General features: G+C 47.1%; 14 protein-coding genes across 14 annotated transcripts; 6 read left to right on the plus strand and 8 right to left on the minus strand.

Moving 5' to 3' along the window:
- Positions 1-233: 233 nt before the first annotated feature.
- On the minus strand, positions 234-1,295 carry LACBIDRAFT_294013 (uncharacterized protein; the record flags this gene model as incomplete). Its single annotated transcript, XM_001880351.1, has 1 exon — positions 234-1,295. One exon carries the CDS (start codon positions 1,293-1,295, stop codon positions 234-236), a length of 1,062 nt encoding a protein of 353 aa, XP_001880386.1.
- Positions 1,296-2,925: 1,630 nt separating this feature from the next.
- LACBIDRAFT_173670 (uncharacterized protein) lies at positions 2,926-4,061 on the minus strand. Its single transcript, XM_001880352.1, has 6 exons — positions 3,908-4,061; positions 3,682-3,743; positions 3,498-3,566; positions 3,331-3,443; positions 3,155-3,277; positions 2,926-3,103 (listed from the first exon to the last, which is right to left on the minus strand). The coding sequence occupies exons 1-6, from the start codon at positions 3,918-3,920 to the stop codon at positions 3,070-3,072; spliced, it is 414 nt and encodes a 137-aa protein (XP_001880387.1). The 5' UTR covers positions 3,921-4,061; the 3' UTR covers positions 2,926-3,069.
- Positions 4,062-4,145: 84 nt separating this feature from the next.
- LACBIDRAFT_192626 (uncharacterized protein) lies at positions 4,146-5,117 on the minus strand. Its single transcript, XM_001880353.1, has 6 exons — positions 5,019-5,117; positions 4,900-4,961; positions 4,770-4,838; positions 4,604-4,716; positions 4,429-4,551; positions 4,146-4,377 (listed from the first exon to the last, which is right to left on the minus strand). The coding sequence occupies exons 1-6, from the start codon at positions 5,026-5,028 to the stop codon at positions 4,344-4,346; spliced, it is 411 nt and encodes a 136-aa protein (XP_001880388.1). The 5' UTR covers positions 5,029-5,117; the 3' UTR covers positions 4,146-4,343.
- Positions 5,118-5,182: 65 nt separating this feature from the next.
- On the minus strand, positions 5,183-6,247 carry LACBIDRAFT_294017 (uncharacterized protein; the record flags this gene model as incomplete). Its single annotated transcript, XM_001880354.1, has 3 exons — positions 5,183-5,501; positions 5,550-6,106; positions 6,158-6,247. The coding sequence occupies 3 exons, from the start codon at positions 6,245-6,247 to the stop codon at positions 5,324-5,326; spliced, it is 825 nt and encodes a 274-aa protein (XP_001880389.1). The 3' UTR covers positions 5,183-5,323.
- A 212-nt stretch (positions 6,248-6,459) lies between these two features.
- Positions 6,460-8,916, plus strand: LACBIDRAFT_296305 (AMP binding protein; the record flags this gene model as incomplete). The annotated part of the gene is made up of 14 exons (XM_001880112.1): positions 6,460-6,739; positions 6,789-7,136; positions 7,187-7,215; positions 7,267-7,378; positions 7,436-7,594; positions 7,650-7,756; positions 7,812-7,845; positions 7,899-8,095; positions 8,148-8,285; positions 8,340-8,349; positions 8,401-8,503; positions 8,561-8,682; positions 8,736-8,766; positions 8,820-8,916. 14 exons carry the CDS (start codon positions 6,460-6,462, stop codon positions 8,914-8,916), a joined length of 1,767 nt encoding a protein of 588 aa, XP_001880147.1.
- A 694-nt stretch (positions 8,917-9,610) lies between these two features.
- LACBIDRAFT_296307 (uncharacterized protein) lies at positions 9,611-9,946 on the minus strand (the record flags this gene model as incomplete). Its single annotated transcript, XM_001880355.1, has 1 exon — positions 9,611-9,946. The coding sequence occupies one exon, from the start codon at positions 9,944-9,946 to the stop codon at positions 9,611-9,613; it is 336 nt and encodes a 111-aa protein (XP_001880390.1).
- A 54-nt stretch (positions 9,947-10,000) lies between these two features.
- Positions 10,001-11,033, plus strand: LACBIDRAFT_296308 (uncharacterized protein; the record flags this gene model as incomplete). Its single annotated transcript, XM_001880113.1, has 3 exons — positions 10,001-10,109; positions 10,167-10,710; positions 10,763-11,033. 3 exons carry the CDS (start codon positions 10,001-10,003, stop codon positions 11,031-11,033), a joined length of 924 nt encoding a protein of 307 aa, XP_001880148.1.
- Positions 11,034-11,098: 65 nt separating this feature from the next.
- On the minus strand, positions 11,099-11,851 carry LACBIDRAFT_190194 (uncharacterized protein; the record flags this gene model as incomplete). Its single annotated transcript, XM_001880356.1, has 3 exons — positions 11,099-11,421; positions 11,471-11,672; positions 11,728-11,851. 3 exons carry the CDS (start codon positions 11,849-11,851, stop codon positions 11,355-11,357), a joined length of 393 nt encoding a protein of 130 aa, XP_001880391.1. The 3' UTR covers positions 11,099-11,354.
- Positions 11,852-12,068: 217 nt separating this feature from the next.
- LACBIDRAFT_296310 (uncharacterized protein) lies at positions 12,069-13,335 on the plus strand (the record flags this gene model as incomplete). Its single annotated transcript, XM_001880114.1, has 2 exons — positions 12,069-12,262; positions 12,315-13,335. 2 exons carry the CDS (start codon positions 12,069-12,071, stop codon positions 13,333-13,335), a joined length of 1,215 nt encoding a protein of 404 aa, XP_001880149.1.
- Positions 13,336-13,563: 228 nt separating this feature from the next.
- On the minus strand, positions 13,564-15,735 carry LACBIDRAFT_296311 (uncharacterized protein; the record flags this gene model as incomplete). Its single annotated transcript, XM_001880357.1, has 16 exons — positions 13,564-13,684; positions 13,738-13,912; positions 13,961-13,971; positions 14,040-14,143; positions 14,195-14,259; positions 14,312-14,342; positions 14,394-14,520; positions 14,577-14,691; positions 14,746-14,779; positions 14,828-14,851; positions 14,992-15,164; positions 15,225-15,232; positions 15,281-15,382; positions 15,432-15,464; positions 15,519-15,559; positions 15,613-15,735. The coding sequence occupies 16 exons, from the start codon at positions 15,733-15,735 to the stop codon at positions 13,564-13,566; spliced, it is 1,287 nt and encodes a 428-aa protein (XP_001880392.1).
- A 722-nt stretch (positions 15,736-16,457) lies between these two features.
- On the plus strand, positions 16,458-16,999 carry LACBIDRAFT_249253 (uncharacterized protein; the record flags this gene model as incomplete). Its single annotated transcript, XM_001880115.1, has 4 exons — positions 16,458-16,509; positions 16,571-16,693; positions 16,749-16,880; positions 16,935-16,999. Coding segments are annotated over 4 exons (372 nt in total), but the record flags the coding sequence as incomplete, so codon positions are not given.
- A 111-nt stretch (positions 17,000-17,110) lies between these two features.
- LACBIDRAFT_296313 (uncharacterized protein) lies at positions 17,111-19,843 on the minus strand (the record flags this gene model as incomplete). Its single annotated transcript, XM_001880358.1, has 13 exons — positions 17,111-17,465; positions 17,517-17,608; positions 17,662-17,853; positions 17,906-18,159; positions 18,220-18,240; positions 18,290-18,331; positions 18,388-18,471; positions 18,525-18,613; positions 18,666-18,690; positions 18,748-19,018; positions 19,071-19,143; positions 19,199-19,255; positions 19,308-19,843. The coding sequence occupies 13 exons, from the start codon at positions 19,841-19,843 to the stop codon at positions 17,111-17,113; spliced, it is 2,091 nt and encodes a 696-aa protein (XP_001880393.1).
- A 564-nt stretch (positions 19,844-20,407) lies between these two features.
- LACBIDRAFT_326412 (uncharacterized protein) lies at positions 20,408-20,761 on the plus strand (the record flags this gene model as incomplete). The annotated part of the gene is made up of 2 exons (XM_001880116.1): positions 20,408-20,447; positions 20,496-20,761. 2 exons carry the CDS (start codon positions 20,408-20,410, stop codon positions 20,759-20,761), a joined length of 306 nt encoding a protein of 101 aa, XP_001880151.1.
- Positions 20,762-20,804: 43 nt separating this feature from the next.
- On the plus strand, positions 20,805-22,439 carry LACBIDRAFT_296314 (uncharacterized protein; the record flags this gene model as incomplete). The annotated part of the gene is made up of 6 exons (XM_001880117.1): positions 20,805-20,899; positions 20,956-21,139; positions 21,191-21,286; positions 21,340-21,720; positions 21,777-22,028; positions 22,092-22,439. The coding sequence occupies 6 exons, from the start codon at positions 20,805-20,807 to the stop codon at positions 22,437-22,439; spliced, it is 1,356 nt and encodes a 451-aa protein (XP_001880152.1).
- Between the last annotated feature and the right edge of the window lie 100 nt (positions 22,440-22,539).

Here is a 22,539-nt window from a genome sequence, read left to right on the forward strand (position 1 = left end):
CAACTTTTCTTAAACCTTCGGACTTTCACAACATGATCAAAGTCAAAACCCGTGGCGTCCAGCTAAATTTCAAAAATATGTGGTGACCCTAATGAGCGTCAAGTCGGTATAAGGATAAAAGTCGGTTGTACAAGTCGTGATAATGATGTTCCTTTCCAATTAGCCTGATGGAGACAAGTAGGTAGACAACGATGAAGAGGGTTGTAGAGATAGTGATCGCATAATTTCGTTGGTCAAGGTCGGCCCTGCTTATGAATTGCAGCGAGGCCAATCGCTCCAACAGCAGCAGCATCATCAATAAACTCGACATGTCGGAAGACGTGGCCACGGTGGGCCAGATCATCCAGGATCATCTTTCGATACCGTTCAACCCCAGCCAAAGATCCACCAAGCGATATCACGCTTTCACCCGCTCTAACCAATCTAGGGGAGTTGTCTGTAGGTCCAGCAAGAAGCACAGCGATCTGAGAAGCAAGTGAGCTCGCGCATGCTTCAAGGATCCGCAGAGCAAGCCTATCGCCATCATCAAAGGCAGCTGCAAATACCAATGGACAGAGGGACGAAAGCCTCTTTTCGCGCGTCATGTCTTGCGGAAGTAGACTGGTTCTGGCGTTCGGCAGGGGATCTGGGAGGTAGACACCACCAAATATCTCCATAACGCTCTTCACCCCAAACCATTCCAAAACGCGATCTCTTAACTTGCTCTCAGGAGATGTAAGAGCCCCAATGGAAGTTTTCTCTTCCTCCATCAAGATCTGGCGTATTGTCTCCCTTCCAACATGGAATCCACCCCCTTCATCTCCAAGGATCCAACCCCAACCGCCCACGCGCGCAAGTTCTTCAATCACTCCGCCCTTCTCCACAAAACTGACGGCGTTTGAGCCAGTGCCAGCAATAACGGCGACAGCATGAGAGACATCTGGGTACATCCGAACAGGAGCGGCAAGAAGATGGGTATCATTCGTGATAAAGAGACGTGGACCAGCCGGGATGGCTAAGAGAGCCGAGAGGGAAGGAGTGATTTTGGCGATGGATGTGGGGGAGTCTGCACCAGAAACGCCAAACCACGCAGCAGAAAATGGAGAGCGGCTATCTGGGGGGAGTGTACTGGACTTGTTGGATACTTGGAGAGCGTTGCTGACGGTGTCTGCGACGGATGAGAGGAAAGCATCAGGAGATAGGTAGGTCAGGTTGGATGGACCTCCTGCAGCACGGCCCAATATTGAGCCCTCATCGTTGCAGATGACGGCGGACGTCTTGGTACCACCACAATCAACACAGAGATAAAGAGACATTGTAAAGGCTTGGGCAGACTACTGGTGTTTGTAGTTGCTATTACATAATAGCTACGCTTATGTGATAGCTACGCTTATGTGATAGCTATGCTTATGTTATAGCACGCTTATGTGATAGCAAGTGGCTGTGTAATCTCTCTTGCTTGTATACTTTTGCCCTCTCTGCGGCCTTCCACCACATTTTTACATCATGTAAAATAGAAGATACATTGAGATTATTGCGCAAATATAAGCTATTACAAAATTTCTATGTATTTTACTGTTCAATTTTCAACTACATCACAATATAACTGTTGGGACAAGAAATTCAACAGGGAAAGAATGTGATGGTCAATTTGACATTTGGATAATTGATCAGCTTTGAATATTAGCTGAAAAAATGTGAGATGAAGTGCCACAGTCATTTGAAATCAGAGGATAGGTAAATCATTCAATGTATGCCTAAACAAAAGAGGTTTCTGGGATTCTTCCCATTCCAGAAGAAATTAGATTCAAGTCAGCTATGCAACAACTATTGATGCCTGAGCCTTGGGTAAAAAAAATGGAACTGATACTTGGGATTGTGTCAAGGTACAAAATATGCTGTTATGTCCATCCTACTGTTGCAGAGAAACAGTTGTTTTTAAAGCTTATGTGTGAGTATCTAGCATTAATCAGGAGATCCTGACTGCAAAAAAAAGCTGTAATTGTACAGAATTGTAATCATGCGAAGGGAAATGAAAATGATATCTTCTACAAAATATATTCTGTAGTATGGCCTGTGAACATCAAAATGGAGGTGCTTCACATACAGCCCATCAAGCAAAGGATCAATTGCTCCCACCCAAATTTTTTAAAGTAATCCAGGGCTTTATCATTTGGATGTGGATAGTCATTTTCCTGAACCATCACAGGAGAGGATTAATTCAGCCCACACAATATCACTGCCAGCCCATTACAAAATACAGTTTAATTAGCTAATAAAAGGCCTGCACAAGATGTCCTAGAAATTTCAGCTCCCTAATTACCTTGAAAGAGAATCAGAGCAGGAAATGATGCTCTAGGCCAGAATTTGAGGGCAGTAGGGCAGATAAAATTTGCTGGAAAATCCCCAACAGAGTAGACTGTGATGGGGGGGATAGCAGGTATCCAAAGGCCCTGTCAGAATAAGGTTGGTAGGCCAGTTGTAGGTGGAGATGGAAAGATGGGTCAGTAGTTTATAGCTCATGATTGTAAGATAAGATAAGATAAGAAATATTCCTCTTTTTTTCGCTTTTTCCCTCTTTTTATTTTATTTTATTTTATTTTCTTCTGTAGCAACTACAAACACCAGTACCCTGCCAAGGCTTGCCCTAATTCTCCCACGATTTCACTATATAAACCTCTCACCAAACTTTCCTTTTTCCTTCGTGCGGCAGCACGGCCATTATATCCCCAATGTTGCTCATGACTTGCTCTTTCCATCTCGGTGGACTGTCTACGCTGTCGTTCGAGTGTCAGGCCGTGTTCTGAGCAATCCGGACGTCTTAGTACCCAATGTCGTCTCTTCTTTCTTTTGGGAGAGAGGATGGGTCGGTGGTTCCATACATTCTATTCTGTACCAGCTGTATAGTAACACTATTCTTATCATTGGTGTCTTGTCAACCTCATTATTCAATGCATTGTATATTTGCATAAGACGTCGTGATGGAAAACAAATTGAATGAAAATATGCAAAATTATATCAATGAAGCAAGGTACATTTGGACAGGCACATAGAGCATCGCAACATAACATCTTAAGAGCGTTCATCGCCTTACTCGCTTTCCGCAATGAGAGCAAGAATCATCCTGTGCGGAACGAAGTAAGTACGTCATCAAGATTGCTCAACAGCAACATACCTGTAGAGGTAGTAAAAGAAGGAGAGGAGGTAGAATCCAAGCTTGAAAAAAGTCTCCTTCTTGTGCCCTCCTAATGTCCGGAAGATTTCTGTCGCGTCGTACATATGATTTTTATTCCGGATTCTACAAAACAACGATCAGAACATGAACACGTCGCTTTGAAAAAAAAAAAGTACTTGTTGGCGTTGAATGCAACTAAAGGCGCGTTAAGGAGGAACGCTATCCATTGGCCCGACAGTAGGAATAACAAGGTGAGGAAAGCGTGCGCCGAGTTTTCTGGCAGGACGAACTGCAAGGGACGTCAGCGCTCAGCAAAACTCCCAAAACAGGTGAGTGAACCCACTTGATTTAGCTTGTTGCAAAGATCTATAGGATTGATGTAGTCGCATTCCAAATCCGAAAACATGATGATCTGCAGGGTAAAATGCGAGCCCGTCAACAAGATTGTATGTGGCGTGGAGGGTGTAGGGTGTAATGCGCGAGGTTGCAGCAACATACGTGCCCTAAAGGAAGCGGACTGGACTCACGAAAAACACCATGCAGAATAGAAGCCCGGCAGCCATAAGGACCGCAAATAGAAACAGCCAGCCTACGTCCAGACGCGGTGGGTTCCAACATTTTCAGGGGAATTGAGAATCGTGTGGTGTGGAGGAGAATAGAGCGTAGATGCAAGGTTGGAGTGGTTATAGGGAACAAAAGAAAAGTGCAATGATCAGAAACATACGCGCAAGGAGAGAAAAAAAGGAGACGCACCAGCCCCTCCCATATCGTTAGTCTTAAGTGAGTCGTAAAAGTTACAAGCCAAGGAAGAATGCAAAAAGGCCGCCGGAGGGAGCCTTTATCTAAAGAGGGACGAGGAAATAGCCTCTGTGTTGCGGAAGAACAAGAAAGAAGGTGAAGTTGCTCGTCAGCCTCAAATCCGGCTTTGCGACGTTGCGCGCACGTGTTCGGCTTGCTAACGAATGTCACGACTCATGTCACGCTCATGTTGCCCTTGAACATTTTATTGTACTAAGTAATCGTGCCAAAACAGAGTACATAGGTCCTCTCTGGCTTTAAGGTTATGTCCACGCCTCGTATTCCAACCCCGGTCATGGGTGCTGATACGTGTCGGGTGGGGGAGGAGGGAATCCTGCCTCCGGGTATATCCCCAGGGTCATGCATGATCGTGGAAACACGGTGGGTATCATTACTCGTTCTCAGCAACGAGAGCAACAATCATCCTGCATGACGAGTCAGACGACGACAAGGATGATGAGAAGTGAAGAACGAACCGGTAGAGATAGTAGAAGAAAGATAAGAGGTAAAATGCAAGCTTGAAATATGTTTCCTTTTGGTGCCCTGACAGCGAACGGAATATCTCTGTCGCATCGTACATGTGATTCTTCTTCATCACCCTTTGCTATATGTCAGTTCCCGAATTCCAACCCATAGAGGATATCCACGCACTTGTTGACGTTAAACGCTATCAAGGGCAAATTGAAAGCAAATGCTGTCCATTGTCCGAAGAGTAAAAATAGCAGGGCCAGAAAAGCGTGGGCAGCGTATTCTGGAAGCACAAACTGAAAAAGATGATAATCTACACGTTGAACAATGTGACGAAAAGGATACGAACCTGGTTAAGTTTGTTACACAGATCTATAGGATTGATGTAGTCGCTCTCCAAGTCCGAGAACATAATGACCTGTCGAGAACAAAAGTCACTTAATGGCAACATCTTGAATGTGAAAAAACTTGGAGCTGACGAAAAAGACCATGCCGAAGAGGAGGGCCGCCGAGTAGAGAACCGCGAAGAGGAATAGCCAACCTATCATCACATACATAGATGTCAGCACCAACAGTTTGTAAGTTCAAAGTTGCGCACCTGCTGCCATAATTTCTGTAGATCAAAGAAGGTGCAAAGGATTCCCTAAGGTTTCGCTGGCTCTGAGGTCGCTGTGCGGTGTGAGTGAGGATAAGCAGGGGGCTCCACATTGTCACACGTCACGGTCATTGCTCAAGCGCGCTGGCACGACATTGACTGACAAGGAGAGAAGGGAGTATAATAGATTAAGCATCTCCTAAAGAATGGAAGACTCAAGCCCAATAGTACAAAAAGGTAGCAACAGCGTCCGTCGGCCAAAACGGAAGAAAAGTATTACAGAACCAAGCGCTGCAAGCCAACCTCCCTCAACGTCTACCGCCGCCTCGTCGGCCACCTCGTCCACGACCACCGCCTCTTCGGTTACCACCACCGCCACGCGCTTCCGATTGACGTTGTGTGTAATCTGCCGGATTGGCTCCAGGGGGCGCAACTAGAACGTGTGCGCGTGGATCCTCCTTGATCAAAGAATCTGACCGCATTTTCCTGGAAAGAAATGAATGAAAGCGGAAAATTTGTCCAGAAAAGACTCACGAGCTGCTATCTCCATCGACATCCATCAGAATATCAACGCTTCCCTCCTCCCTTACAAGACCCAACCCATCTGCGCCTCCTAGCCTAGCTCCCAGCATAGTCCCCGCAGTTGTGTTCCCCACGATCCTCACAGAAAGAGTCTTCCCATCAGCAGGTTGATTGTGGAATTTTGTGACTGCGGCAGCGGCAGAGGTGGGTGTTTTGAATGTTAACCGAATCCGCACGTCTTCATTTCCAGCGGATACCAACTTGGCGGTGGTGATGGTCCCACAGCGTTTGAAAATGGCTGCCACATCCTCTGCAGTTGTCCCACTAACTAAACCGGATACCTCGACGACGTTGCCCTGCGAGGCGGAACTGGCGCCTTTGATGGATAGTTGTTCTGCCTGTATTGAGCCTGTCGCGTCCCGAAGGGCTTTTTGTGCGATGGAGTTGATATTTGCTTTGGGGGCGCTGGGTTGATTGGATAGTCGGGCTGAGAGTGAGTTGTGCTGCTCGAAGAGATCATGGGACCAATTGGCGTCGACGTCGCCTTTGGGGATGCGGTTGTTGCGGTTCTAGAGGAGCGATGTTGGTTACTGGAGCTGCTGTGAAGAAATGGCACACACATATGGAGCAGTGGGGCGACCTGGATGAGGTTTTGAACGAATAGGGCCAGTAGAAGTAGGAACGTTCATTCGCTCGAGTAGGGACGCCATTGTAAAAATAACAAGTAAGTGAGAGACTGGCAAATGTGACTGCTGGTGTGTGTGAGTGACGGTGAGTGTCACAACGTCACGTGGGTGACTGTTGAGTGTCATAGGACCTTTCCGGTTCAACCGGCTTCATTCCGACAGGGTGATGGATTCTCCCATTTCGTACTTAAGCTTGACGTCCTTCTCAACTTCTTTTTCCCATCACGTTCCCTACAATGGCCCCTAAAATATACACAGCTAGCGTTCCCCCTGTCTCCATCCCCAACCACTCAATATTCACCCACCTCTTCTCCAACTCTCCATACCCAGGAACTACTCCTGCTTTCATTGACGCGTCCTCCGGGACAACTCTCACACGCGATCAGCTTAAGCAACTCGCGTTCTCCCTTGGATACGCCCTACGAACTCACCCGAACTTGGCTACCAAACGCGGCGACACAGTACTAATCTACTCACAGAATTCTTTGGTCTGGCCAGTTGTAATCTTTGGTTCAGGTAAGTTAATGCCATGCCAAACAACCTTTTTTAATTCCCCACCTTAAAGTTGCTGCTGGATTAAGATGCACTCTCGCCAACAGCGCCTACAACGCTAGAGAGCTTGCTTTCCAATATCAAGATAGCGGAGCGAAAACCGTGTTTTCTAGCGAAGATGGCGTCGCCACAGTCCTCGAGATGTTCAAGCAACTCGGCTTGAGCAAGAGCGAGGCGGAGAAGAGGATCGTTCTCATGCCCAACGGTCTCCAATGGGCGGGCGGGCCTGCCGTCGCCGTTAAACCCGAGTTGGCAGGACTCTTACAAGTTCCCGACTTGCTGACTCTGGGTGCTTTAAAGGAGGAAGAGAAATTTGAAGGATCCCAAGCAAATGAGACTGTATATTTATGTTACAGTTCTGGTTCGTATACTTTCTCAAAAATCTACAATGGCTCCTGACGGGTTTTTCAGGAACAACCGGCAAACCAAAGGGTGTTGAGGTGAGAACATTGACATTTCTCTATTTGAATTTACGAATTTACGTTTTGCAGACCACCCACAAGAACATGGTGTCTGTTTTAGAGATGGTGGCCGAAATTTATCCAAAGCTAACCTTTGGCGTCGACGCAATGCTTGGTATACTGCCTTTCTACCATATATACGGTACGCACCTTCTTGACAGCCCCTCAACGCTGTCCTCACCTCACATTATATATATAGGGGCTGTCAAATTGCTTCACTTTCCTTTCCTTCATGGCATCCCAGTTGCCATCATGGCTCGTTTTGACCCTGTCCAATTCTGCGCAAACATCGAGCGATACAAGATCACTCACTCCCTCATCGTTCCCCCCGTCTTGGTCGTTCTTAATCGCCATCCAGGTATGGTGCCCTTTCTTCGTCAACTTCAGATCATTGATGTCACGGTCTCTTTTAGCGGTTGATCAATACGACATGTCTACATTGGAGGTTTTGCTTTCTGGCGCTGCGCCATTAGGTGCTGCGCTAACCAAACAGGTGAAAGCCTTGCCCCGAATAGAAAAGGTAGGTCCGTACAGCTGACTCTTTCATCAAGGTTAGAGAACGTCTGTTGTCCAAGAGAAAAGCAAACAAACCTCTGTATGTCATACAAGGTGAGCAAATTACCTTCTAGGCCACCGATGCAAGGTCACTTATCGCGCATCAGGCTACGGACTGACCGAAACCTCTCCTACGACACACGTACTTCAAACTCCTTACGCCATATCAAAGATGGGAAGCATCGGTACCATGCTGCCCAACCTAGAGGCTCGACTCGTAGTTGACGGTGACGGCGATGGCAATATCGACGCAGAGGAAGGTCAACCAGGAGAACTTTGGATTCGCGGTCCATCCGTCATGAAGGTAAGCAGCATCATTGAGATAATCAAGACTGGCGACCAAAGTCATGCGGCAGGGCTATCTCAACAATGTTGCCGCAACGAAAGACGCGATCACCCCAGACAGGTGGTTCAAGACGGGCGATATAGCGACCAGAGATCCAGAGGGTTTCTACTATATCGTTGACCGCCGAAAGGAACTTATCAAATACAAGGCAAGCTGAGCGATATACTAAGGTTTTTCAGATGCTTATTTTTGTTGAGCACAGGGTTTCCAAGGTATATTCAAACAAGAGTCATTGTTTGAAGCCTCGTAATTCTGTCCAACAGTTCCTCCTGCCGAGCTAGAGAGTGTCCTATTGACGCACCCCGAAATCGCAGACGCGGCCGTTATTGGCGTCGATAGCGTCAAAGAGGCCACGGAACTTCCAAGGTCTGCCCGCCCTTCGTGATCTTGACAACTCTCTGACTTGTCTTTATTTTTTTATAGGGCGTACGTTGTTGCCGCTCATCCTGAGAACGTCAAGACCGACTCTCAGAAAGCTGCTTTTGCAGAGGGCGTCAAGAAGTGGATTCAGCAAAAGGTGGCGAGGCACAAGTATTTACGCGGAGGTACGCCCAAAGCAACCTTGACTACGCCTCAGTGCTGATGGAATATGTTGCAGGCGTCGTCGTTATTGACGCTGTCCCTAAAAGGTTGGTTATTTTTTTGTTTCGTTCCGTGGGACTCGCTGATCGTCGTCTTATAGTGCTGCTGGTAAGATTCTTCGGCGAGAATTGCGTGACCAGGCAAAAGAGGAACTCAAAGGCGTCGATCCGAGTGACAATGTCAAGGCCAAGCTTTGATCACCCCCCTCTCAGCTTTGCTTATGATATAGGCCGTCGATATTTATTTTATCATCTCAAGTGCTTGATGTTAGTTAACGTGCTTGTGGGAGACGGTAGAGCCTTTCAGTTTGTCTGGCAAAGTCCAAAGTGGGATCTATTTTAATATATGTACCGTCAATAGACAATTTTTATCGCTTTCGCTTTATCAAAAGAATGCGTAGTAGCACGCTGTACAAGAACGCACAAGGCGGTCTCGGCTGAAGCGAACCGAGCATGCTTGCTTGATTGAACCTGACGAAATAGTTAGACACTGATTGAACGAAGGCAACACATGCAAAATGAAAAGTATCAGAAGTGTCAATGTTCTGGAGCCCGCCCCGTCGACCGTAGTCTAAGGTATTCTCCCTGAAGAAATTCAAAAAATCCAACACATCATAAGAGAGAAGGTAAATGATTAATTGCTCACCACTTTGTGTTTAGAAAACTCCGATAGGGTAGAACAACAAGGTTCCAGTAAGGAAAAAATATCAGAACTGTTGAGTGCTGAATGAGAGTGAGCCCCATTGAGTTGAAGACCTGGAAAGCCAGGTCGACAATCGTATAACTGTGTCTATGAGCAACGAACTGCTCGTCCTCCGATCAAACCACTCGAGCAATAGGCACGCTCGTATCTTTGCGCACCTACGCCGTCACCGAGAGGTCAACCATTGAATCAAGCAACAGAGTGGCTGAGATGGAGCAGGGCACCCGATAAGACTTTGGCCTTGCAAATCATTCTCGCCGTCCTCGACCAGTAACCGTCGTGCTTAGAGCCGGTCGCTTTCCGTTGTGTTGGACGAGGACACGCCCTGTATCTCCGGGGACTTTCCCCACAGCGGATAGAGAGAGCTAGAAGCTCCCTGTGCGTGAGCTGCGACAACGATTCTTCAAACAGCAACAGAATTGAATGGTGAACGAAGAAAAAAAAGAGAAGAAATTTATACGGAGTAAATTTGATCTCCGCTTCAAACCATAGCCACTGCCGTTTGTGATAACGCTCTGACTCCATACTTGAACCTGACTTGCACATATTATAACTACTCTTTGACTGCTCTATTTCTTTATGTCTACTGGCCCCGCCCAACCTGCTCCTCAACAACAACAGCAACAACGAGCTCGAAAACCACCATTCGCTGACTGGCCGACGATAAAGATCCTGACTCCACCACAAGGTATCTCTTTATCAATTCTGGGGTGATGTAGCTAGTTGACTGACTAGTATCGCCTAGGACGCTTCTCTCCCAAGATAGACGAGTGGTGTCTGACTTACTGTTCGCAGACAGTCAGCGGCAGAATTCACTCCAAAGAGCCAAACTGCCATTCGCTCTGTATCCGCAAGGTCTTTCCGCACGAAGTCCGCAACGTCATTTCATACAAGAAGCATCGAAACGTGGACACAGAGGGCAAGGCCAAGTACCCTTTACCTGCGGAAGGACAATCCACGAATCTCCCGCGTTATCTGGGTGGAAATGCTGCGGACGATGCGGAGGGTCGGCCGAAGGTGGTGCCGGGAGAAACTAAATACTGGGATGAAGGGTGGTATCTCTGGACGAGCAACAGTCGATCTGCTGCCCTCCAGAAAACAAACACGATGATGCTGGATTTGGAGCGACAACAGCAGCTCGTTGCTCAGCAGGAGCAGAGGCGAGAAGTCTGGCAGGACTACCAGGAGCATTTGAAACAGGCGGGAAGCGAAGGTGGAGAGCAAAACCAATCCAATGGCGGGAAGTGGTGGGGTCCAATAGTTCCTCCGAAGGCGGTACCGGATACTAGGTACGTTTCTTTGCACTGTTTCGGCGCTGTTTCCGATCTCATTCCTACTTAGCTTGCAGTCCCTTTTAATCCCATTGCCGCCAGACTTCCCCCCGTTTTGGGATAGAATTAACAAACTGCTCGCTCCTTCCCACCAAGCGTTGGGTATCCTTCGTGACAGTATTACATCCGGCGAACAAAAGGAATTTGCGCAACGAATCTGGGACAAGGCATGGACGGACGAGCCATTGCTTTTAGCTACCCGAACATTCAGTCGCGCTTACGAACGATGGAAAGAGAGGGATACGGCAGACGAGGACGATGACAAGAAGGACTCGCACTAGACATCATACTTACAACATGGATACCTCCTCGCAGAAGGCGGGGACTTCACGAATACATTACATATAGCGGTATTTGTATCACAATTGCTTCAGATAACAAGTTAATATACAGGGCAATGCACGAAATCTAACTGTCTCTTGAGTCTTGACGACGGTGCTCCTGACGCAACGAATCATTCCAACGCGTCGTAATAATAACTCGCTCCTTCGTCTAATTTCACTTTCCTAAGTTTAAAATCGTAGCACAGCTCATGGTCATTGGAAGAAGGAAGGTGGACCACATCGAAAGTATGGTTGAGGCCAAGGCTCGCGAAAAAAATGTTATTCAAGGGAAGTCCTGCCAAGTTGCTCATCTGTGATTGGTATCGGGAATTGTTTCAAAGGTTCCCTGAAAATCTAGTTCGTGAGCATTCTGACTTGTGAAATATTAATCTTACTCTCGAATATCCCAAACATCTTCACTGCTCTTATTCAAACGTCTGCCCGCCCACCACTCAGCCCGTCTGCGAATAAAAGCCTCATACTGTTCTTCAGGATGCATGGACTTCAAAGTCAGGCAGAACTTGAAATCTTCGAGCTTGGACGCGCATTCTGGTCTTTCGCCGTACCTGTATAGTGATTTTATCTGCGAGCGAATAACTGTGGTCGTGATTCAGTGTTGGTAGTGCTGGCACTAGAATGAGTTAAAACGAACCGCTACAAGAGAGATAGGTGTCAAAGATGGAGATGCATCCTGGGATGTCGTCGGGTGTTGGATGGACGAGGCGCAAGTAAGCCTCCTCCTGTTTTATAGCCTTCTTGAGGTCAAGCTTGGACATGCGGAGAGGCTTCTGATTCAAACAAGAACATACCTACGACGGTTATACACAACCAGTCTAGCCGGTAAGCTCAGGTAAACGTAGTTTTTCCTTAATTGTTCCGTATCTTTTTTTATTTCAAATTATACTATAGCTACTACTCCGAAGATCTCGCGCGTTTACGAGGGTCCCTTCCAACCCGAGTGCTCACGACAAACTGAGCATTTCAACACTCGTTATGCCTCACGCTTTCCGAAATCAGCCCTTGAAGGGCTTATACTTGACCTACCAGTTACTATCCACCCTTTTCATCAGATTCCCTCTCTGGGTCCTGCTTGGTCTTCCAAGGGCCCTTCGTCCAAGGAAAACATGGGACTTCAAACGCTCCTTAATGGTCAACGCCATTCGCCATCTTATGTCCATTTCTAACCAGTCCGTCAAGCGCAGAATGATTCTGACTGGGTCACTGACTAATTTTTTCAAGGACTGGACCATGGACAACTATTCCCAATCACTTGGCAATCACCCAAGGTGTCGGTATTAACGGCGTCTGGGTTGAAACTGCTGCCCATCTCATTACGGGAGACCTCGAGAAATGGGCAACAGTAGCAGGCGTATCATCCGTTCGCCTTCCCGGTTACTGGGTGCACAAGAAAGGATCTTCAATCAAGGTTGCTTCGCCTCCCCTATCAGGAGAGAAGATCGTGTACGCATTACACGGTGGAGCGTACATCGGTTTTTCTGCCCACCCCAAAGACCCCACCGCCAATATTGCGCATGGGATTTTGGAGCATGTTGACGCTGTTCAACGCGTTTTCTCCATTGAGTATCGTCTCTGTGTGGGAGCTCCTTTCGAAGTCGCGCACCCTTTCCCTACAGCTCTTATCGACGCACTAACAGGGTACAACTACCTCGTAAACGTCGTAGGCTTCTCTCCCGATGATATCATCATTGAAGGGGACTCGGCCGGCGGGAACCTCACCCAAGCCCTCACTCGCTATCTGACAGAGTACCAAGACTCGGCTGAAGTTAAACTTCCTGCTCCACCCAGCGCCATTATCCTTGTCTCTCCTTGGTCTGACGTGGGCGGGTCCCACTTGAAGATTGTCAACGGATCGGCAAGGAAATTCGGAAAATCAGATTACCTTGTTACTGGTTCTACCTACGCCACGGATGCCTTTGTCGGACCACATGGGCAAGAGTTTGCCGAAACCAGCCCCTACCTTTCCCCTGCGTCTCTTCACCCTTCCCTCCACGTCGACTTCAAAAAGTTCCCCAGGACGTTTATTGTGGGAGGAGGCGCTGAGGTCCTAATCGACCAGATCAGGACACTCAAGGACAGGATGATAAAGGATCTGGGTGAAGGCGACGGTGTGGACGTATCCGAAGGAAAAGTTCATTATCACGAAGTTCCAGATGGTATCCATGATTATTTACTCTTCCCGTGGCATGAGCCAGAAAGAAGTGATACCCTAAAGAAGATCAACAAATGGGTCTCTGCTTGAGAGGATTGAGTTGGCTCGCTGATCTTATACCCAAAGCCTGATTCTTCGGAGGCTCGTGGATTTACCAACATTTCAAGGGTTCAAGTAGTAAAGTAGCACAATGTCATTTGTACACGTAACGCAAACAGTCGACGGTTCATTGCTGCAAATACGCCACGCAGAAAATCCATGCGATCAGTATTGATCACAAGAGGTTGAATACATTATATGTACATGGTCCATGACGCTCTACGAGCTGCCGTCGGGTTTGGCGTAGTAGTTGGTACCAAAAAGACTGGAATCACTGTGAACAGTATCATTGCTTTTGTAGATCGAAAGAGGGATGTCTTCCTTGTACCCATGTGCGACCCTGTTCCCACCAGTCAATGGTTCATATTCCAAGCCCAGATTTTAAAAGCGTACTTTCGAAGAGGCGCAAGGTGCACAGCTTGGTCGCTGGGATCGCCAACAGGGGTGCCAAAGTCGATTTTTTCGATAGATTCTCGGCGATATGTGCGTGGAGCAGGAACCCTTGCGCTTCGCTTCTGTGATTGGAAAAGATATCTGGAAGATTGAATCGTTTCGAAGACAAAATCGGCTAGATACGATAAGTCGCGTTAGAGGTTATTAGCAATATTTGACTTACAGAGATTGATGCTGAATGTTTTTTCGAAGAAAGAAAAAACTTAGCTTGTTCTCAATTAGACGGTCAGAATATTCCGTACCTATCCAACAGTGCTCGCCACACGCTCGTGGCCGGAGTGCCGGGCGATCTTCTATACTCTTTTGAAGGATAGGCCCACCACATGAAAATAGCAAAAAACATCATCTAAAATGTGGTCAGAGGAGTGAAGAGAAGCTCGCTATAACCTAAACGAACTTCGATGCAAATCGTAAGGGCGTCCAAACCGTTCGCAATATTCGTTTCAGTCCAAAATTCGGTCGCTACAGAAAACTCGTTCAGCAAAGTTTGCGGTTTCTCAAGATGTAAACTGACCATGAATCACTCGACCTTCCATCGCGGTAAACTGTGGCAGCGTTTAAGAACGCTGTCATGGCAGGAAAGCTTCGAGACGCACGATAAAGCCTTGATAAAACGTAAACATGACAATGAGCTTGATAGCCAAGAACTTGGCGAGCGGTCGACGTCCTTTCAATTCTTCTTTTGTCAGCTCATAGAATAGAATTAACCCATACAAGGCAATGCTGGGATGAAAATCAAGTTAGGATGCGTTTATAAAATCGTTGGATGTAGCTCGAACCTGATGCTGACGAAGTCAATGGACTCCAGGTAAGCGTTCGCGTAATGTACGTTGAAGCCCTGAGTTTCGCAAAGAACGCCGAAAGCTTCACAGATGATACCAATAAGGGAGACCGCTAATTCAGTCGTTGTAAGTTGCACAGAAGAGTGAAGCTGTTGGTCGAGCTTGCCTGGTCGAACTACCACGTATTGAAGGACAGACCACTAGCGTCATATTGGCAAAACGTTTCACCACAAAAGAACGAGAATCACCTTGACAGCATACATGAAATAAGGCTATTCAGACAAATGAAGAATCAGCATTCAACTCGAACAATGCATGGAACCGGCAAAGGACCTTGGAGGGGCGAAATCTCCAGCAACAAAGCTTGAACCAATTAAGTGCGGCTCTCTGAGGGTTAATGGGCGCTACATACTGGTATGACGAGCCGCCTCTTCTCCTTGTTAGCCATAATATGTTCATGGTCACCTTGCTTGACATCCGCAACAAACTCGATGAGGAGCAAACTGGGATGCAAGCTCATCGTCAAGGGAAATCCGGAACCACAGGGATGCAAGGGTCTTACAGGAAAGCACTGAGAGTAATGGCCTATAACAAATACGACAGCTTTAGTTTTCAAGTTCATTGACGCATTGAAATATTTCTAACCTCGTAAACTGCAGACGATGAAAATTGGATCGCTCTATTATGGAAAACAGTCTTACTCACCAACTTGTATGAATGAATAGTACGTGTAAGACCGGAAGTATCGATATGAGAAAAAAGATATTATTGAGTAGACTGGCGGCATATAGAGGATGCGTAATCTAGAATATGTGAATCAATGATCGTGCCCGCAAAACGATGGTAACCTACATTTGTCGTTGATGTCTTCGATTCGTATAATTCCTGTAAAACAAGTAGTACCATGAAGGTATTTGTACAAGATACGCGTTAACATACCTACAATGAAGCCCAATCGAGATTATCGATATAAGTATTGTCTATCAACCAGATTGAATGCCTGGAGACTGTAGAATAAGGGGAAAAAATGTACCACAATGGTGAAGACGCCGGACACTAACCAACCGATCCTATGCGCGTCCCAGTGGACTCCATGAGGTGACCAAAACGAAGACTGGTCAATTATAGCGGTGTTCTCAGACGGGCATTTCGTCATTCTTGAGGCCTGTGGGTAGTTGTCTTGGTGAGGCCGGCGAGGTCAATTCCCTCTTATATATACTGCGGAAAGAAAAACCACGTGTAGCGGAGGAAGGTTGGTTTTCCCTGGGTTTACGGAGTACTGATGATGCAAACGGCGAAATGGACTTTTTCGAGTCCCCTACTGTGCGTATACGAAGAGAACCAGTTGGCAGCTGCTTTGACTGACGCCACTTTGAGTGGTTAAGGAGGTGAATATGGAGCTGGGTCCAGCTGAAAGTGGCCCTTGACATCATTTTCCGAGCGGCAAAGCTATTCAGTCCTTGACTCATTCCGTCATGTCATCTCAGGTAGCTGACAAAGCGTTTTTGACTCGGGCCGGAGCGAACCCGGTTCTCTTTCGTCAAGCAGAGAAAACTAATTCAAGCGATGTCGACCAATACCTTTGCCTCGCTGCGTGAAGAAAGAGTAATGAATAGAGTTTGTTTTCCTTAGATGACACTTGTGCAAGCTGGCGACTCATCCTGTCCAGCTCGGGGAAAGGATGAGCGAGTTCCACGAGTGGTTCAAACAAGAATGTCGGTATAACGTTCGTAACTCTTATCTCGCATCATCGAGGTGACTGACGCCAAGTATCAGTCAACACACTCTACGAGGTACTTAATAAATGCAACAATCTCAGCATGACCGTGTGCCACATCTTAGGTGGGCGAGCAGCTTGCAGATGGCTCCTTCTCCCGTCGTGGATTGTCTTTGTCTTCGTACCTGAACACTGGGGAGCAAATGAATCAGCGTGCGTAAAATACGTTTGTGAGCCCTTTGGAAAATCTTAATCCGATGCTACGAACTCGTAGATCTGACCATGCACCACACCATTGAGGAACAACATCTTTTCCCTATCCTGGCGCAAAAGATGCCCCAATTCGCCAAGGACAAGGATGGTGCACATTTAAGTTCACACAAAGGAATTCATGATGGTCTCACATTCTGAACATCCAAGAATTTCAACCATGAGGCTGATGTCTCGCGTAGGGCTTGAAAAGCTCTCTAGCTTACTTGCCAAGTGGCGCAAAAGCCCGTCGACTTATTCACCATCAGAGATGAGAAACTGTTTGGATGGTTTTAGGGAGGTTTTATTTCGCCATTTAGATGAGGAGGTAAGCAGTTCACACAGTCGTTGGTATATGCAGTTCTTCTATCATCAACAACAGGTTGCAGACTTGCGAGGTGAAAACTTGAAGAAATACTTTACACTCGAGGAGGTAGAAAGATTTCCAGTCTAACCAGCGCACAACCTTTCGCCGCTAGGTTTCTCTTCTTTTATGTTTACCAGTTGCAAAAAAGGGTTGTGAAGCTTGCCAGTGACGCAGAAAAGTTTAACCACCTGATCAAAATCAAACAGCGGGTTGAGAGCTTTGAGGTTTAAGTCTCCTAAACCAACTTGGCTTGACTTTCATCGTCGATGGGGTGCTTTCAACCACACAAGCCCCTTCGTCGCCACTAACGGATTCGTGGCTGTCGCTGGCTTGGCATCGTGCAGGAACCAGGGAGTGTGCTCCTTCCACAAACTTTTCCCAAATACCCTTGTATAGTGACCACCAGCGATTTTCTGTCTCCTCCCATGACATACGAATGCACCAAGCCACCAAAACGGCATTTAGAACCCAGGCCACCCCGACAATATAACGTGCTGGTGCGTTCGTGTTCTGGAAACACATGATGGAGAAAGCCAGTAAGAACGTTACCATGCTAGAAGAAATATATGAATGGAAAACGAAACGGTGCCAGGAAGCAACACACCCCCACATAAGCAATGCGTACGGAAGGCTATACATAATTGAGAGTGTTTCAAGGCCGCGAGTCGGATGGTTTCTTTTAGAGAGGAACGAATACTGTGCAGATCTGATTGGAGACATACTTGAAGAAGACGCGAAAAAGAACATACCACTTCTTCAACAGTCGCACGTTCTCGGGTTTGGTGTTGGCGACATAGGAGAAGCCCAAGCATGATACTTGCAACACTAGTGACAATGGACAAGAAGCTTGCGATTTCAACAGGAGAGCCTTGGAGCGTAACGGTCGGATCGTTGCTAGGAATAGCCAAAAATGCAACATTTGCATTCAGTAGAATAGAGGCCTATGCGAAACTTTGTTAAGGGTCCAGTGGCAAACGGGGAAGAAAGAGGTACATAGACGGTATGTCCCATCCATTCTTGGTTGAGCTTGTTGAATAATTCGGTCCAGCAATGCAAGGCGGTGAGCTTATCCACCCATAATTCCTCCATCGTCATGAGATGCACGTCAGGAGCGCAGAACAAGATAGGGGATAAAATTCTGAAAAGATAGGACGTGGGCTTGCTGCTTGGGGGCCGACCATGGATTGATTGTTTTCGTGAAAGCCGTGCACCGCGTTGACCGTAGAAATTACGGAAACGATCTTCCCCTGTTATATGGTAACGTCAGTATCAGACACAGGGTCTTGAAGTAAGACCCCCAAACTAACAGAAGAGGCCCATGAATCGACCTATCGCCAGGGTGTAAGAATTGAGGATAAAGTACTTCATGCCACTGACCGACAAACCACGTGGAACAATTTTCTCCTTGATTCATGGCGGCTGAAAAGAGCGGCGTTTACAAGGAGGAATATAAGTGCAAAAGAAAAAAAGAGAACCTTTAGCGTCATTCACAATTCCCATCATGCCTCTAAGTTTTTCTGGAGTTAAATTAATCGTCGACTCCTCGGACGTGAGGAGGTCTACGATTCTCCGTCAGCGTTATAACAATCAGACTCAAAGCGATGCAAAATGCCTGTCTGAGCATCCCTGATGACATCCGTCAACAGATTCATGACTTCGGAGGTGGAGCGTATAACATTGGGAAACAATGACCAATGGTTCCTGTATATGTGTAAATAAAAATTGTTTTGAGCTTTTCAGTTTCAGAATTCACCAGTATTGACACTGCAATTGAAGTTCTGGATGTGAAGAATGAGCTGATTTGGCTTTAAGTGATGACAACGATGTGGACTCGCCGACATGAGAGGGAGACAAGTCTCCCTTGACTTCGTTCAGAAATTCGCTGACGCTATATGACTCTAACCAGAATAGCAAGCGGCTCGAATGCTGAACAAAATAATATCCACACCACCACTCGCCATCTGCATGGACAACGTCTAAAACGAGATCGACATCATTGCTCTTTTCCAAGTTACGAGACCGAACAAATTCATCAATTTGCGTGATAAATTCAGTCAGAACCCGGAAAATTTCACGATCATAGAGCCAGGCGTCCGTAACGATTCTCTGGTAGAGTGGTGGAAGTCAAATTACGTATTATTGCAAGTTTGAACCATACCTGTTCTCTATTCCAGAAAAAAGGCCCGCCTTCTGGGTGGATGAATTGCTCCCATCCCGCGGGTAGCTCACCGCTGTATTAGAGATAGACTTGAGTTCCATCTTACGTTGACACTAGAATCAACTCACTCAGAGAAATCGTGTTGCAACGGCTTTAACTTGTGACGCGGGGATTTGTCCGGATCACTACACGGGTTAAGTGAGAAATAGTGATAACGACAATAACGGTGCCACATACTACACCCACTCCCGCTTGTACCGTGGCAACTTGGATGGCATTGTGGGGTAGATGACTGCGGCTATTTCAGACTTGGATGTCAAAGATAGGTTCGTGATCATTTCGGGCGTATGATTTATGGATTGGAAATCGGCGTATTGAATGGAGTAGTTATCTGCGATATCTTCAGTCAGTGTCGTATCCGACTCTTCAGGCTCATCCGCCCAAACGCCTGTAGAAAACTCTGTCGCTCGACTGTCGAAGTTAAGAGAGTTCGAGCCAAGGTAAGCCTCATGAGTCTGTCTTGTGAAATTCAGACCAAATGGAAGGGTCGATGGTGCGACCCAACATGATTCTCCTAGTGGGACGGTCTTAGTCCCTCCATTTTTGCGGTGTGGAAGAGTTTGGCCAGAGCCCGGTCGACGCGGACGCCGCTTTATATGACCCAGAATAAAACTCCAGAATTTATTCCAAAATGATGAGGCGGAGTTCAGGATTCGGTTACGCAATAGAGCAGTTATGCGGCGAAGGAGGTGCTGTATGGTTTTGTTCGTCATGTTCGAGTCACTGACAGTGAAAGAGTGAGAAAATCTGCGTGCAGCTCATGCCAAACAGCAGGTCCACAGCAGTCGGAGATATGTCGCCCAAGCTCCACCACGTTCTCAAACAGGAAGCCCATTCTGAGTTATTCACAGCAATCCACAGCATTTGGAGGTCATGCACTGGCCGCAAAGGTCATGAGAGGCGAGTTGCTTACTAAGCAACCAGAAGGGCTTCAAGCAAGCTTCAAGTCCAAGTCGAGTCCAAGTCAACACTACTTAGTACTTTCGAGTGATTGAGGGCAACGAACAAGGCGACATCGAAGAATTCACGATTCTGATTTTGTCTTGCTAGTCTTTGGTTCCCGTCTCTCAACACTGTTCTTAAATCCTTCTAGATCTTTCAGCTCTGATTCCGAGTCTTTTGCTCTGGTCTTGTCTGCATGCCAATGCTTCGCTGTGGATATGTTGCGCTTTGTTTGACTCTGATTTAATTCTCTTTGCCCTCCGCCGTTTATGCTGTCTATGCGCTATGTTTCTGGAGGTTTGACACAACACTGAGCTACCCCCAATCTCTTGATAATGGGCAACGCATACTCGGCTCCCCGACCCACAAAGAGACGTACGACGAATCACAGTAACCCAGCTTCTGTTTCTTGCATTAGTTTAGGCTGCCTATCGGTGCACTCTTCTATCGACGGCTCGTCGCAGGACACCACTTGCCTCGTCGAGAAACAAAATGTCATCGTCAGGGAGAAAGACCAACTATTTCCCTTTGCCTACACCCCATATCCGCCCATAGTTCTCGATAAATTAGAGTACGAGAACTTTCTCCGCCAATATCCTGGTCTGTCCCAATCCCTGCACGTGGGTAACAAGCTGATCAGTAGCAGAGTACGCGCTAACATGGATTTTGGATACCCTCCGCCGAACTGATTATGAAAGGCTAGAACACAGTGGCGAAACCTTCGTAGATTATATGGGCGGCGCGCTCTATCCGGAAAGTTTGATCAGGGTTCATACCGACTTCCTCAGTCGCAACATTCTTGGGAATACACATTCGGTCAACAACAGGTACTGTTCATATAATCGCCTGTTTTATATACTGAACGCATATACACCCACCATAGTTCCAAAATGTCCCTGGATTATGCCAATAAGGCCCGCTCTGCTGTCCTCTCCTTCTTCCATGCCCCATCTGGATACACTGTTGTTTTCACCTCCAACGCAACAGCAGCGTTAAAGTTGGTGGGAGAATCGTATCCGTTTGCCAGTGACAGCAGCCTTGTGCTTGGTACCGACTCACACAATAGCGTGAGTGAATGGATGCTGACTTGTATGCGTGTTAATTTTACGCTGATGTAGGTTCATGGCATTCGGGAGTATGCGACATCTAAGGGAGCCCGAGTTTGTTACATTCCCGCCACTTCTGTTGGAGGATTCGAAGTTACAACTGCAAAGGTATTCGTCGCGTTCTTATGGCTAAAAAGGGCTATCCTCACAGCCATGGTCAGAACATTCTTCTGCGAAACCGCCCCGAACCGCGTTACCTCGCCTCTAGTCTTTTTGTGCTAACTGCACAATCCAACATTACCAATAGCAAAAATCCTCTTGCGATCGCTGAATATGCATCTCGTCTCGGGTACCATACTCTTCTGGACGCTGCCGCTCTCGTTCCGACATCAGTCTTTTCCCTCTCGGAACACCCTGTGGATGCTGTGGCTGTATCATTTTATAAAATGTTCGGCTTTCCGACCGGTGTCGGGGCGCTGATCGTCAGAAGCGCATTTTTATCAAAACTCAGAAGGCCCTGGTTTGCGGGTGGATCCGTTGATGTGGTACAGGTTCCTGGTAATATCGTTACCAGAGCACACGAACCTCACGAACAATTTGAGGTGAGGACCTCGCGGTCATATTGATTTTATGTCGCTGACAACCAGGTCATGAACAGGATGGTACTATAAACTACCTGACTCTTCCCGCGATAACGGACGGCTTGCGATTTCTCTCTGCCTATCTCCCATTTCTCCCTCTGCGTCTTTCCTCCCTTCTCCATTTTCTCATTTCCTCGCTCTCGCAAGTGTACCATGACACTACCGGTAAACCTGCTGTTCGCATCCTCTCACGAATGCCAACAACACGACTACGTTCGGTCGGTGAGCAAATGGACACGGGTTCGATTATTTCTTTGTTATTCTTAGGGGTATGTCCACCTTGATCGTATCAACCATCTTAATGATGACGGTTGACTGACCTGCTCATACAGCCATGGGGAGAAATATTGCCCAATTCTTTCATTGAATACTCGGCTTCAGTGAAGAAGATCTCGTTACGGACAGGATGTGTCTGCAATCCTGGCGGTGCGGCCGCCATCTTGGGTATTGAAGAAGACATGCGGCAACTATACCCCGGCGTAACCCTGAAGGACTTTGAGCATATAGTGGGGCGAGAACTGGGGGTCGTCAGGATCAGTCTGGGGCTTGTGAGTAATTTCCAGGACGTTTGGAAGGTGATACAGTTCGCAAAGTCTATGGCATCCGAGAGCTCTCGCCAGGATCAATGGGATGTCTGGCTTGAATCGGCCTGCCCGGAAATTATAGGCCAGGCAATCTAAGTAATTAGCCCTTCGATGGATATGTACAGTGACGAGTCTCAGGATATAAACGAGGCCCCCTTGGCCTGAACACGTGCAGTATGGGTATACGATGGAGGCA

Source organism: Laccaria bicolor, genomic scaffold (assembly GCF_000143565.1).
Source record: "Laccaria bicolor S238N-H82 LACBIscaffold_10 genomic scaffold, whole genome shotgun sequence".
Classification (NCBI taxonomy): Eukaryota; Fungi; Basidiomycota; class Agaricomycetes; order Agaricales; family Hydnangiaceae; genus Laccaria; species Laccaria bicolor.